Source organism: Serpula lacrymans (assembly GCF_000218685.1).
Source record: "Serpula lacrymans var. lacrymans S7.9 unplaced genomic scaffold SERLAscaffold_2, whole genome shotgun sequence".
Taxonomy (NCBI): Eukaryota; Fungi; Basidiomycota; class Agaricomycetes; order Boletales; family Serpulaceae; genus Serpula; species Serpula lacrymans.
The window spans coordinates 797,732-812,676 of record NW_006763291.1 but is presented as its reverse complement, the minus strand read 5'-3'; the positions used below and the strand labels follow the sequence as shown (position 1 = coordinate 812,676).

Below are 14,945 nucleotides of genomic sequence, written 5' to 3'. Positions count from 1 at the left end.
ACGCCTGTACAAAGGGATGGGTTATATAGCACACCTTATGTTTAGGGAATAGATGCTCACTGGATTTCTAAGCATGCCATATAACGGCCTCACAGAAGCCGATGCAATCATCAAAGGGACACGCCCCAAAATAAGTAAATAACGGTTGACGAAGAAAAGAAAAGTAGCCCATGTACGGGTAGGCCGCAACCAAAATCGGTCGAGTTCCACGGCAAAGGTAAGAATGTAGTCATAAAATGCTATGGCTGCAACAAAATACAGATAAAGCTCAATGTAACTGCCATAAGAAAAAATGTGCACTCACAAGTAGATATTACAGTCATAATTGTGTTTACATCTCTGTAATAAAAAAATCATAGTTCGGTTAAATTTCTACTTCTATTCGAACAACGGGATACGCACAGAGGCGAAGTCAGAGACATGGCCTCTGAAACTTCGGATATTAATCGCAGGACAGCTCAAGGACAGCTTGTAAGCCTGGTATGCTGGTATCGTGCGATTAGCCACCATGGAATGGCGGGGAGACTTAGATCGCAACGGTGGCTTAGCAATTCTTATGTTTGATACTCAGGCTGTTCTTGATGGCGTATTAGGGAGATCCAAGCGAGGGCCAGAAAAGGAAGCCGGGAAACGTAAAATACCCGAGGTGCCCCATTTGGGTTAGCATCCCCTGGATAACACGTATGATCACCGACAGGTGACTACGTTAACATCACTTTTGGATGGCGAGGGATTAGAGTTGGTCTGCCTCTCCAACCAATGAGGTTGCAATTTGACTGTGATATGTACTCACACATAGCCCTAGTGATGCGACTAAAAGATTGCAACTTGAAGTCACAAGACGTAATAGGCAACGTCGACAGGCTCTGGTGCTTTGACAAGGTTGATATTTCATATTATCAAATGAATTATCTATCAGACGCTGAGATAGCACTGCAAGCTAGTGTTGTCTGTAGTACTATCAAGTAGAGGCAGTATTCACACACCATATATCATCTGAATCAACTCCTTCAGCTTTTGCAGTACCTTCATCTTGCACAAATTGGTGTATCCACGATCCTCGTAAAAGGTGCTCTCGAGATGCAACCATACAATCTCGTGGAGCGTACTATCGAGCTAAAAGCGATCATATGATCTGTGCCACTATCATTAACGTTGCGTCCGTCTCACAGTCAAATTCGACATTTGACATTTGACGAGTGGCCGTTACGGGGCATCTAAGGGTTTCAGCTAAATCCTCTTAGCAGATACATATTTTGTCAATTAGCACGGGTCTTAACTGTTCCATTATAAAATCAAATGTCCTCATACATGTTTTAAGTCGAGAAAGGTTGTTGCAAGGTTGAATGTCCATAGAGTTTTTACTAGTCATCGTCTATAGGAGGAGTTTCATGCCCGACCACCATACCCAACCGAAGATAAGAATCAGACTTGCTACCGCTAGTCCCAAGTTCATCTGCACAACAGCGTACAGCCAAACTGTGGCAAAGGGAGGGCACTGAGGGAATTCAGTAACGTCGCGAGTTTCAGCGCAGGAAAGGACATACTTGTCGCATATTGACTAGCCATGAGCCACGGTTGATTAGCCAAATCATCCTTGGACCTACGAAGAGTGAGATGAGAAATAGAAGGGCTTGCGTGCGTCGGTCAGCCTTATGGCGCGAAGCTAGTATCCGTTCAGCAAATAGGCAACTGCAGAAGAACGATTGACATACTGTAAAATACAAAAAGAGACAGTACTACATTTCCCTATTAGCTTCACCCATATTTTGACGTGGCGTAATACGTACTGGGAATGTTGTTTGCCAGTCTCCCTGCTAGCTCTTTGAATCCAGGTTGTCTTGCGTATTGTTGGTGGATCAGGCTTCAAATCATAAGGACCGAAAACATCACTCGAGACCAATTATATTGCTAAATAGACGGAGACGCACATGTCCATTAAAAGGAAGAAGAATGTAAAGGGCATGATGAGAATGGCTGCACTGAATATCTCATCTGCAAGTGGTGTCTCCTCTTCTTCCGCACGGACTGTCGTGTGTTCGGCATTTGCAATATCTTTAGTTACACCCGGTGTTTGGATTTTGTCCAGGATACCGCTCTCGTCAATCAAGCGCCATTGCTCGTCTTCAGGTATCTCGACCTTGGGCGAGGTAGCATTCGCTGAACTGACTTTGGCTTTACGAGTTCTTGCCATGGGAGGTCGGCGTCTGCCGTGTGTTGCTGAGCTCGGCCAAGTTTGAGATCCACGCACGCGAGTTGCACGTGGCGAGAGTAGCCCGCGTCCAGTGACTTTTCCGCTGCTTTCAAGGACAGTCCACTGCAAAACTTTACATTGAGCATGGCGGCTAGTTTCCCGAACAGCCTTCATCAATGGAGTCGACAATGCACACCTGTCGCCCGAAAACTTGTTCGCTCAATCATTGCAACTTCACCTCAACCTCTTTCCACCAAAGATATATTCAACATCGCGGTGAACAAGACAGGCATTTCACCGTCCTCAGACAAACCGTTGCAGCGTCTTGTCCCAAGGAAGCCAATCAGCCAGGCACAATCTAGACGTGGTTTGGAAAGACAGCCTCCTCCAGAACCTCCTCATCCGAAACATGCTATACGCTCAATCAGGTACGTCCTACTTGTCATTTACATGCGTCGTTCGCTCATTTTGTCATAATGCGACTAGTTACTTGAAAAATATCGTGTTACCACATCTAGCTGCGAGTAACGTTGTGGAGAAAGTGTGCACGAAGCGTACACTGTCGCAAGCAGAGGTTGAGCAGAGGTTGCAGACAATGACAAAGTCTGCGCGACGGCAACAAGGAGATTTGCTCTCCACCGCAGTCAACACTTGGTTATGGCAAGCAAAAGTCAAACAGAAGCCCAAACCAAGTGCATCTGGAAAGCACCAGAAATCCTTACTGAAGCCTGAACCACCGCGCTTCACATCCGCTGCCGTGGGTCATGGAGAGGATTGGAGTCATTTGAATAAGAGGAGACAGCGAGCAAGAAAACTCAAAGTTCAACGGGACTTGAACTGGATGTGGAAGTTGCAGAACACTCGGAGGGATGCTGCCCTGCAGATACTTAACTCCCAGTCGAGCATTCCACGCATCGGCACGAGCACAGACGTGGCATAATAAAACTACCTAATACAATGTCAATCATTTCGTTTTCGGTATCCACTACGGCGACAGGATAAATGAGAGATAACATGCTAATTCAGAGCCGTGATACGAAAGAGGTGAGCACATCAATGATACAGACTAGAATGTAGAAGGAGCGGGGCAGCGGGGGAGCTTTACTAGTAGTGAAGGCTGTGAAATAACAAGGAGCGAGACAGTTGTGTGATTTACGAGCAAGAAATAATATCAATCAAGATCAAAATAAAACTGCGCGAATTGCAGGTTACACTCAAGCAGACACTCGTGAAAAGTTGATCAGGCATATCGAGACGTATAGTCACGCCAAAGAGTATCAACAAACTGTTTGTCAGTCTGTGATACAAACAATAAGCACCACAGCTCATGAACAAAAAGAATTCACGTACATGGATCAGAGTCAAAAAATCACTCCTTGACAACGGTTTAAGATCCATTTTCCTCTCCTGCAGCGCAAAACCAGACGCCATGGATTCATACGCAACATTTGTGTCGATTATTTGTGACTTGTCGACTATACCGGAAGCTGATTGAGAAGCTGAACCACGTGCTTCCTTTGCCTTCCCGTTCCCGTTAGGGACTCTGGCATATTCAGGTGAAGAGGGGATTGAGTATGGTACAGAGCGGGGAGGCGGGGAGGCAGCCGGAGGTGCAGGGACATCCCAGCTCTTTTCTATCTCTTCTCTCTCACGCTCGCGGTCTGCAGCGCGCTCCCTCTTACCCTTCTTCTGCTTTTTTCCCTTGGAGAGATCCTGGTCCTGGAGATGACGGGAGAGCGCATGGGGATTTCTCAAAGCACTGGTATCAGCAAAGTCGAGTTCTACAACGTCGCTGTCAGCATCCAGGGCGCGATCGTCGACTGGAGCGCGTGGATAGGGCCATAACTCTGAGTCGGCCTCGAAGGGGACAAGAGGGCGGGCGGTAATTGTCTTCGCGGAAGGGGCTGGCGATAGGGATGATGTGCCAATGGTAGGGGTGGTATTAGCGGATGGAGAAGCTAGAGTTTTAGGGACTTTGAGAAGAGGTGCGGAAAGGGATTGGGATGTGCGCTTTTGTGTTCGAGTTCGTGTAGAAGACGTACTGGATGGAGCGCACGCACTCAAGAGCTCGCTGACCGCAGTGATGTCTGAACTCATCGGTCGAAGGGCTGCTCGAGGTGTGGCATCACCGAGTATGTTGCCATTTGCTTGTCTGTGTTCGTCGTTGTCGTAGGGGACAGCCAACAGAGGTATTCCAGAAGAGGAGCCGGCTGCTTGCAGCTCTATATTCACATCAGCGTCTGCGTCTAGAACAGTGCTAGATTCTGAATATCCACCATCAGATGCGCCAAGGTCATCACCATCACTACTCTCGTTATCTCCTTCGTATCGATCTTTCCCTGAAAGGCGCGAACTGGACGAGCTAGCTGCGACGGAAGAAGCACGTGAGGGTGGAAGACCTAAAAGGGACGAAATAACATCTTGATTCAGGATTTGAGGTACTGACGTAGTCGTTGGTGTGGGAGATACTATGTGTGCCGTTTGCTTATGAACCGAAAGCGAAGAAGACATCGACGAAGACGAGGATTGCGAATGTGTAGAAGCTGGTAAAGACGGCGGGGATGATACACCATTTTGATAAGCTGCGCGGCTTACGCGGCCATCGCGAGCAGGTGGTGGGGTCGCGGACGCAAAGATAGTGTCCAAAAGAGATAGTCCGCGGGAAGGAGTGGCGCTAGGAGTAGGGATGGGATCTGGTTTTTTCTGCGTTGAACCTATGCTGCCTATGGAAGCGAAGAGGCTGTCAACTGTTACAGTCGAGGGAGTATTCGTCGCCTGACTTGGTGGTCCACCTCCTAACTTAGCGAATAACTTATCCAGATCAGATTCATGTCCATTACTATTCGCCTTTCCATTTCTATGCAAGCTGGAAGAGGCAGAAGAACTTCGGTACCGATCTTCGTCTACTTCGGATATGCTTGCATCAGATGCGCTTGATACTGAGCGTGAATGTGTTTTTCCTACATCATTGCCATGAGAAACCAAATGCAGCATATGTGTGAATTACGCATACCGTTAGGGCGAGTCGACGAATGCAAGTTAGGAGGGGGAGGTCGATCCGGCCCATATCTAAACTCCTCCGGGTAGGGTATGTTTTTCTTAATATACGAGTGTAGTCTATTCTCCCCATAAACATTAGAATATTTCTTATCTCTTTTACAATAAGCGCCCAACATACCGAAGCATTACGTCGTTTAAAGGCTCTCGGGCGTCTGTCGCAAAGCACCACAGACCCACCGTCAGTGATTTGCCTTTATCCATGTCTTGCAGTTTTTCTGGGTTTAAGATACTATATTCTTTCGCAAATTTGGAGGACTCGCCCTCATGTTCAGAAGGAGATAATTTAGTGCGTGCTTCTGCTAATCTACGAGCTGTGAACTCGGGATAGGAGCGCAACATAAGATAGTTTCCGTGCGCTCCGATGTTATCTTCCGGATAAAGTCGCTGAATATAATCGTCCATTCCCACTCGATTGAGGATGTAGAACCCATAAGGAGGGTACGAGTTGCTGTAGATTTCGTGCGTCAGATGTCTTAAAATAACAGAAAGCCACCAGAGGAAACATAAAACTAACCGCTCATACAAGAACATGCTGCCCTCGAAGCCTTGCTTCTCCCATTTGTCGCCGTTGTGGTGATAGACGCAGACATGGCTGAACTGATCAAATATAGATACAATTGAAGGATCGCGCCGTCGAAGGACTTTCATGTTGTGGTGATACCTCGAAGCTGGAGACATGCCCAGATGTTGGGACGGTGTAGCTGGAGGCTGATATGGTGATTGCTGTTGGCGTTGTACAAGATTAGGGCTGTAATTCGATACAGATGAATTTGAACGAGCTCGACGAGGAGGTCCCATGGTGAATATGTAGTCAAAATGAAGGAATAAGAAGCATAAAGGCAAGAATTCAGGTTCAGGTTTGTTTGACAATGCGGTTCCACAAAAGGGTCGCCGGGCCACTCGAGGGCCCTCGGGTTAGGGTTTATTTTGACCCTTAGCCTAACGCATTGGTTATGTCTGATAAGTATATTTTTCTAGAGCTTCATTCAGCACCTCAGCTTTTCTTGGTTCCTTAAGAATGCGCCGCTGTCCTCGAGGCTCTTGGTTCAAATAAGCGCACAATGTGAAGCAATGTTCAAGGAGGCGGTTGTCAGCACCTGGGCGATGTAAAACCGCAGGTAGTGTTCTATCTTGTCGTGACGGAAACACAAATAACGTCTGGGGGACACAATACCAAATTCGATATCCCTACCTTTTGTGGTTCACCATAGCCAACACATTAGGCTTAAACTTGTCAATGGTAAGGCTTGCCGATACCCATACATCATAGGCTCCTTCGCAGAATCCATCATTCAGGAATTTGATTGGCTTTAGTTTAGCGATCGTTATATCCCACAGTATGGCGGAGGTGAGCCTTGTAACATCTTTGGGCCCGAACGCTGATCTGAAGTTATTCGATGGTTCCGATGTGATGCTGGCTAGGATGATATGAACTTGGATTCGCTTATTGAACGTGGAACAGCTAAACTGCAGACATCCAGCTTGAACCCAGCTGAGCGCTGCTCTGTCCTGATGGATCTTGCAGACATTCATTGTGCTAGATACGACGTGCAAAGGGATACTTACGACCTGGACACTAGTATAACGTATTACACAGAGGCAATGGGGTTGTGTCCTATGGTGCACCCAAGCCGTTCCTCCTTTCTGTTGTCTTTCGGCAATGCCGTTTTCACTCGATTTCAGGAGAAAGAGAACTTAAAGGATCTTGAAGAAGCTATCAGTTGTTATCTTGGTTCCTTAACGATGCTCCCTTTAGAGCATCTCGACCGTGCCAACGTGCTTGAAAACTCGGCCCTAGCCCTTACGGCTCGGTATGAGCGGCGACGGGACACTGCAGATTTAGATCTCGCGGTTACCTACCACATAAAAGCTCTGGATTTACGCCCACAAGGACACCCTGATCGCTCATCGTCAATTCTAAATCTTTCTGACGTGCTACTCACGCGCTATGAGGGAGAAGGGCGATCTGAGGACCTTGATCTGGCTATTCGTCACAGCAGCGAAGCAGTACAACTCTATGCTGTAGGGCATCCGTGGCGTCCCTCGGCACTCACGACACTTGGAAACGCATATCGATCTCGCTTTGAGAAGCAGGGGGACTACACAGACTTAGAGTTATGTATTGACACTTATGGTAGCGTGTTAGGTCTCCACCCTCCAGGCCATTTGGATCGTCCGATGTCACTCATGAATCTTGCCACTGCTCTCAAGACTCGATTCGATGGACTCGGCGACCGAGCAGACTTGGAACTATCCATCACACATTATAAAGAAGCGCTAGCAGTCTGTTCACCCAAACATTCAAGTCGCTCTTCTTTGCACATGAATCTTGCCAATGCTCTGTTAGTCCATTTTGACCAGGCAGGGGAAATTGCCCACCTAGGACTCGCCATTAAGCACTACGAGGAAGCTCGAAATTTACTTCCTCGTGAATCCCTTGACTATCCGTTATTACTCTCCAACCACGCTTCCGCGCTTCTTACACGCTTTAGTCGCGCAGGAAGTCAGACAGACCTAAACCTGGCGGTTGAGTACTGCGGGATTGCTGTCACTATGTGCCCTCCCGAAAATCGCCACTATCGCTCGCTACTCATGGTGTTTGGTAATGCGTTGCGAGCTCGTTTTATGCAGTATGGAAATTTTGAGGACCTCCAACTGGCTATCGAAAATTATGAAGGTGCATTGAAGATGCCTCCTGCGGCCCAGCTGGATCATGATACACTGCATCTTAACTTGGCCAATGTTTACTTCACTCGATTTGAACATAAAGGAGACGCAAATGATTTATCTGGAGCCATTAAATACTGTGGTCAGGTTCTGGCCTCACGCTCCCCCAACCACCCAGGCCGCTCCTTGCTGCTTCAGACTTTTGCAACAGCTCTCCGAACTCGGTTTGATCAACAAGGTGACTTGGAAGATCTACAACTTGCCCTCACTTATCATAACGAGGCTTTGCGCCTGCGACCTCCAGGGCATGCTGCGCGGTCGACTTCATTGACTGAATTGGCAAATTCGCTCTTAGTTCGTTACTCTCAGCAAGGGAATTTTGCAGATCTGGAGCTCGCCATTGAACATTATGGCAGTGCGCTGCAGTTGCTTTCTCCGGATAGCCCTAACCGCTCGTGGCTCCTGATGAGCTTTGCAAATGCTCTATTTTCCCGCTTTCAGAGTGAGGGGGACTCAACAGACCTGGAGCTAGCAATTGAGCAATATCGTGCGGCACTGGAATCCCATCCTCCCAACCACCCTAAGCTTTGTGTGTCACACACAAATATTGCCAATGCCTATCTAACTCGCTTCGAACAACACAAAATGTCTCAGGATATCGAGCTTGCTGTGCAACACTATGAGAGCGCTTTGGCGTTGCGCCCTGTTGGTCATCCGAAGCACTTTTTATCGCTAGTGAGTTTAGCGAATGCTCTTGTTGTGCGCTATTTGCAACAGGAGGATCCAGTAGACCTCAATCGTTCCACCGAACATTGTCAGACTGCACTTGATATCTGCCCTCAAACCCATCCTGATCGACCGTCAATATTTTATACTCAAGCCAATATTCTCCGCCTTCGTTTCCAGAAGCAGGGAGATATCACCGATCTCAAAAATGCCATCGATTACCTCCATATTGCAATGGAGGCTCTACCCGAAGGTCACCCAGATCTCTATATAATCTATAACTATCTCGCATTAACTCACATTGCAAGATATACATTATCCCACGACGTTGACGAACAGCAACAGGCTTTTTGGTACCACGAACGATCTGCTAATCATGCTACGAGTGGTACGTGGCGACGGTTCCAGGCTTCTTTGTCTTGGATATCAGAAGCCAAGAAGCAGCAACACTCATCACTCCTATTGGCCCATAAAACCTCTGTTACTCTCCTCGATCGCTACTTACTGTCTACGCCGTCCATGCAATCACGTCATCAGGCTCTGCGATCCGCACCGTCATCGTTAGCGTCAGAGGCTGCAGCACAAGCAATAAAAGAAAATCGCTTGGATACTGCTGTAGAGCTCTTAGAGCAAGGTAGAGGTTTACTGTGGGCACAGCTTGCACGACTGAGGACTCCACTTGATCGTCTTCGCCTTTTGGGCGAAGATGGGTGCAAGCTTGCTGAAGGCTTCGAACGTCTGAGCAAACTACTGGAGAGTGGAAACTCCTTTTCTTCCAGGGTTACGGACGAGTCATACCTGCCGTTCGAAGAAAAGGCAAAATTCTATCGACATACGTCTGAACAATGGAATACAACAGTAAACAACATTCGTAAATTCGAAAATTTCCAGCATTTCATTGAACCTACACCATTCAATGAACTCAGGAGCGTAGCTGATTGCGGGCCTGTTATAATTGTAAACATCAGTCAACCTTGTTGTGCTGCTATCATCGTTATGAGTGACGGTCAGCTTCGTCTTGTCAATCTCCCTCGAGTTACCATAGAAGATATTTCCGCAATGTCCTCTGATTTCACGGACGCTCTGAAGAGTACCCCTGCTGTTGGCGAGGAATAAATAAGAGAAAAGCGGCTTATACCTATCCTGCGCAAACTTTGGGAAATGATTGTTCATCCCATTGTCGAGGAGCTCAAAGACTTAGTACCTATAGGATCTCGTATATGGTGGTGTCCTACTTCTAAGCTGACGTCGTTACCATTGCATGGTGCTGGACCGTATCGTAAAGGTCAACTTAACCTCTCAAGCCTATATATCTCTTCCTATACCCCGACACTATCTGCACTCATACGCTCCAGGAGGGCGTCTGCAAATAACTCCAATGCACATACATTTGTCGCGATAGGTCAGGCGCAGCCAAATGAAGGTAGTCCCGAGCTCGAGTTGAAGTCCATAGACAAGGAACTTGCGTTAGCTAGGAGCCTTATTCCAGCATCGATGTCTTACTCCGAGCTGACTGGTAGTGCAAGCACGTCGGATGCTGTGTTACGTGAAATGCACGAACACGGCTGGGTACATCTAGCCTGTCACGGAAAGCAAGATATCTCACAACCTTTCGACTCATCTTTTGCCCTACGCGATAAACCGCTTCGCTTACTGGACATTATACATGCGGACCTTGCTCATCCAGAATTTGCGTTTCTGTCGGCATGCCATACCGCTGTTGGTGACAAGAATACGCCTGACGAAGTCATCCACCTAGCGGCAGGTATACAATTTTCTGGGTTTCGGAGTGTCATCGGCACTATGTTTGCCGTCGACGACAAGACTACTCATTATATGGTTTCGGAATTCTATAACGTCCTTTTTGGCGAAGGTATTGATGGCACAAACGCCGCAAAGGCACTGAATAAGGCGGCGAAGGTGGTAAACAAGGACGAGGTGCCGTTGGACCAAAGGATTGTGTTCATACACATCGGCGCTTGACGCATAGTGGGTGTATCTGTATTCTTTCAGACCTGTATCATGACTTCTCGCCAAAGTGAACAAGTTATGACCATGGACCAAGGGACGAGGTCAGATTAAGATTTATGCCTTTTGAGATACCGTGAATCTTTAGGCTAAGAAACCGACCTCTGCTGTTCTATAGTAAGGCTCTCTTGATATGACAGCAAGGCATCGCCATCAAGTGCATCTGTTTGAATCCTTAGGCCGAGGCGCTTGGATGATTACTCGTCTGAGACGACTGCTCGTTTCGTTTGAAACTCGACCGTATGACGTGTGACCAAGGCCCATCGATAGAAAACCGTTAGCGTCCTGTAATGGTTTTAATCTAGTGCGTAATGATTTGATTACACGTCTCAAGGTATTCAAGGGTTTGGGACTCGGTACGTGCAATAACTTTTTATAAGTGGGCTGACAACTATAGCTGAGCAAACTTTCTTTTCCTCTCAGTATATCGACCACTGGTCAACGTTGACATACCGGAGTGTATTATGGATCAGACTAGAATGTGAGTCTTATTCTAGTCCGGATCTGAGGCCATAACGTCGATAGCAAGTGCTCTTTCCCTCTCATCACCCACTGTCGCTTCCCTCAGTAACTCCAAGTTCTTCAAGCTCTCCAAGCTCTCCAAATTCTTCTAATATTCAAGCTCTCCATCTTCAAGTACATCCACTCGTTTATTCATACTTTAGAATGGCCCCTCTATTCAAGTCCGCCCTCAAAGTCTTTAGAAGCAAACCGCCTACCTCCGTCGACAAGCTCGTCATTAATGGTTCCATCAACTCCATGTTCGTTAGGTTTGAGCCTCAGGGACTCGAGGCCTTGTTCATCGACACTATGGCCGACGCCTTCAAAGACATGGCAGCTAAAGAAGGAGTGAACATACAAATGTCCCTGGTGCAAGGTGACAAGGAGGTAATTTACAATTTCTGGAAGTGTCTATATTCTTCTGACACGTTCGGTATTCAGACACGCGGCATGTTCGTTCACTCCAAGAGACCCCCAGGAGATCTGGATGCTGTGGCCCAACCTGAGGTCTCTGACCTCTGTAGCAACGTCCAACAGCTGCGCCGTAGTTGTCTCTTCCAGTCTTCTCTTTCGAAATACTCCATCTCGTCTCTTGATACCTGGCACGGAAAAGATACGATGCCTATGCAAGAGGAGAGTGGGACGGACTTCGTAATAGATCCTCCTGCCAAGTGTATGGTCCCTGTTGCGAAACCCATTGTTGTGAGTGCTCACTTCCATTTGTTGCTCGTTGATAATGAAGACACTTTGTCACTACCACAGCTTTCTTCTAAAGATTACCATGGCGTTGAGCAAAATTTAGTTGTCGTGAACTCTTCACAGAAGCCTAAAGCTACTGTCGAAGGGGTCTCTGTTATAAAACATCATGCTGTTAGTATTCCCTTTCATCCTCCGCTCGTTATTATCAAGCAATCCTATTCTGCTATCATAGCTTCAAGTTCTTTTTGAAGGCAAACGCGGTGTTGAGCAAAGCTGTGGTCAATTTGTCGTTAGCCCTTCTCAGAATTCTAGGTCAAACGTCGAAGAGTCCCATGCAAAGTCCACTATGGTAAATATTAACTCCCAATTTACGTTCGTCGTCATTGAGTACCTCTGTTTTATAACCGTAGCTTCCTTCCGTTGATCACTGTGGCGTCGAACAAAGCCCAACTATCGTTAATTCTCTGAAGAACCCGAAGATTACAGTCGAAGAAAGGGCACGTGAGATCAAGAAAACACTTTCCTGCTCACCCCCAAAAGAAGGAGATATAGTCTCGGACGATACGTGCGCGAATCTCGCGGCTGCGTGCTTGGACTGGCAAGAGGGTGATGGTGATATCGAAAAACTGGCTTTGGCTGTTGAGGCAAGTGAATCCTTTCAGTTCATAAAGGCATGATCCTAATTATTATTTCTCTTAGGAAATCATGAAGGCTTCCCCGAAGCGAGTCGATTCACCTACGAGCGTTCCCGTTACCCCTTCCAGCCAACATTCTTATGAGTTCAATCCTGCTTACTCTTTCTCTTCTGACGGCTATTCGACACCGTCCAGTACGTTCTCCACTCCTTCCAATCTGTCTCTCTGCACTCCTGCTACTACTCCCTCCAACTCTCTTTATGGCCGCTCTCGTAACAAGGACGACGCTGCATCCGTTGAACGAATTCAAAGGCGCAAGGGTGTATATCTAACCGGACGATCTATCAGAGGTCGGCCTGTTGGCATCATTAACGGTTGCTTCCAGAATCGTGGTATACCTATCAATGCAGTTGATGATACAGATATCATGATTGGTGATGACGTATTTGAGATCCAGGATGAAGTTGACGAAATAAGGGTTTCTAGAAGAGGAGTCAGTTTATGGAATTACATTACTCCTCAACGCTAAATCTTACCACCTTTACCTAGATTCAAGAAGTAGCTTACAAGCGATCCTCCTACTGTTCAGCTATAAATTCTCTCATGACAGAAGCTGTTTCTATCGCCTCCGATGATAGTGTCCCCAGGAGAAATTGCATCGTCGATTCCATTTACATTTATGGAAAAGAATGTATTTTCACCAGTAGTTCTCCATCGAATCCCTCTCTCCGCACCAGTTCGCTCAGCATGACCTCCATTTCGTTTGAGCTTGAACCTGTCGCCTCAAGTACTGCCCTTAGTTGTGGCGACCTTTCTAGTCTAGTCATGTTTGGCGAATCTGAAGATGTCAGATATTTCACCGACGAGTTCTTTGATATCAGTCTGGCTGATGGTGCAGCTTTCCAGGACCACCATCTATCGTACGTCGGCAAAGATCATACGCCTGCGTCTGGCAAGAACCTCGAGCATTTCCGCATCAGCCATCATTCCACCGAGGCAGATACACTTTGTATCACCTCGAAGAAGGGTCGGCATATGTCTCGTCTTGCAACGAAGGCACCCTCTCCTTCGCGGTCCATCTTCTTCCGAAAATTATTTCCAAAGACTTCCGCCAAGTTCTCATCTGCCGAATCTTTCGCTTTACGCCACTGCAATCCTAATCACGTGAACCTCGGTGCGGTGCGCCTTGCCGAGTCCTTGTCTCTGGATTTTGCCTGCGCTGGCCTCGAAACTTCGTGGTCTGTTTCAGGAAGCGAATTTTTTTGTCCTATCTTTGCACGAGCTCCGCCCTCCGCTTTCGAAGCTCCCCAGAAATTTGACGCAGAGGCTGAAAAGCTTCGCGTCGCTATAAACTCAAGCCCTTATATCCTATGGCAACGATTCGCTAAATCGGTCAAAACGTCGTGGTCCTGTACTTGAACCAGATTTTGCCCAGCGTTTAGCTCGACAGTGATTTTTTTATTCCCCCATCTATGGCTCGGGCGTGTGAGGGGTCTGTTAAAGTGATGTCTGTTGCCTTTCGGTCTGCTTTGGTTCGTGGTTTGTGGCTTAGTCTCACGGGGGAGCCTCCCACGAACGTAAAAATCGAGCTGACAGAGGGTTTACATATACTTTATATTCAATAGACCGGATATATCTACTAGCTTTGTCTATTTCGAGTTACTATCCTATCATCGGGATGCAGTTCTGGTGCAGTATATACGCTTCAAGGTCGATTTTGGAGCGTCACTAAGTCTCTGTTGGCTTGTTGACAATTATGAAAACGTGATATTTTTTTGTCTCTGTTCTGATTATGTTGCAAGGTCAATCCTAACTCATTAAAGATTTCTCCACTGGTTTTTTGGACTTGAATTTCAGCTCTGTTCTGCGACAGTTGCCTATAATGGATACTCACGTGATCCAGATTTGAAATGACGTAGCTGCGTGTATGTGGTAGCACTTTCGTGCTCCAGCACAACTCCAGCAACCTCCGAATGCACAGTTATAAACGCCTACTGCGGCTCAATCTTCTTTCTTACCGCCTCCTTAACTAAATCTTTCATCATGGCATCCAAAGTATCATCCACAGGGGATGTTATCCTGTATTTCCTCGCAATGTAAGTCTTTGAGTTGAGATTCTTCAAGTTGATTTGCAATATCTAACGTGCCAACTTGAATGGGATCCAGTGCACTACCACCCGTCGCTGTGTTCTTCAGTGTGTACCCTCACTCATTTTTCTTAAAGTAATATCGTTTCAACTTATGCGGCTGCTATCAATAAGAACGCGGATGTGCTGCAGGTACGCTTGGTTTCAATCCTGTTGTCGTGGTCACACCTGACCTGTATTTGACATAGATTTTTGGATTAATATTTGCTTGACGATTCTTGGGTGGATACCAGGAATCATACATGCTTGGTGAATCATTGCTTCTCATGCACATAGCTTTATTTGAGC

General features: G+C 46.9%; 4 protein-coding genes across 4 annotated transcripts; 3 read left to right on the top strand and 1 right to left on the bottom strand.

Annotated features, from left to right (window-relative positions):
• Positions 1–508: 508 nt before the first annotated feature.
• On the top strand, positions 509–1,134 carry SERLADRAFT_433165 (uncharacterized protein; the record flags this gene model as incomplete). The annotated part of the gene is made up of 4 exons (XM_007313348.1): positions 509–632; positions 698–742; positions 806–948; positions 1,015–1,134. 4 exons carry the CDS (start codon positions 509–511, stop codon positions 1,132–1,134), a joined length of 432 nt encoding a protein of 143 aa, XP_007313410.1.
• Positions 1,135–1,344: 210 nt separating this feature from the next.
• Positions 1,345–2,205, bottom strand: SERLADRAFT_456557 (uncharacterized protein; the record flags this gene model as incomplete). The annotated part of the gene is made up of 5 exons (XM_007313347.1): positions 1,345–1,498; positions 1,548–1,666; positions 1,716–1,739; positions 1,791–1,864; positions 1,932–2,205. The coding sequence occupies 5 exons, from the start codon at positions 2,192–2,194 to the stop codon at positions 1,376–1,378; spliced, it is 603 nt and encodes a 200-aa protein (XP_007313409.1).
• A 133-nt stretch (positions 2,206–2,338) lies between these two features.
• On the top strand, positions 2,339–3,134 carry SERLADRAFT_365183 (uncharacterized protein; the record flags this gene model as incomplete). The annotated part of the gene is made up of 2 exons (XM_007313346.1): positions 2,339–2,622; positions 2,681–3,134. 2 exons carry the CDS (start codon positions 2,339–2,341, stop codon positions 3,132–3,134), a joined length of 738 nt encoding a protein of 245 aa, XP_007313408.1.
• A 3,863-nt stretch (positions 3,135–6,997) lies between these two features.
• On the top strand, positions 6,998–13,929 carry SERLADRAFT_405258 (uncharacterized protein; the record flags this gene model as incomplete). Its single annotated transcript, XM_007313345.1, has 13 exons — positions 6,998–9,653; positions 10,050–10,585; positions 10,661–10,719; positions 10,934–10,979; positions 11,010–11,031; positions 11,099–11,156; positions 11,341–11,563; positions 11,618–11,878; positions 11,939–12,046; positions 12,108–12,224; positions 12,286–12,513; positions 12,575–13,003; positions 13,060–13,929. The coding sequence occupies 13 exons, from the start codon at positions 6,998–7,000 to the stop codon at positions 13,927–13,929; spliced, it is 5,613 nt and encodes a 1,870-aa protein (XP_007313407.1).
• Positions 13,930–14,945: the final 1,016 nt, after the last annotated feature.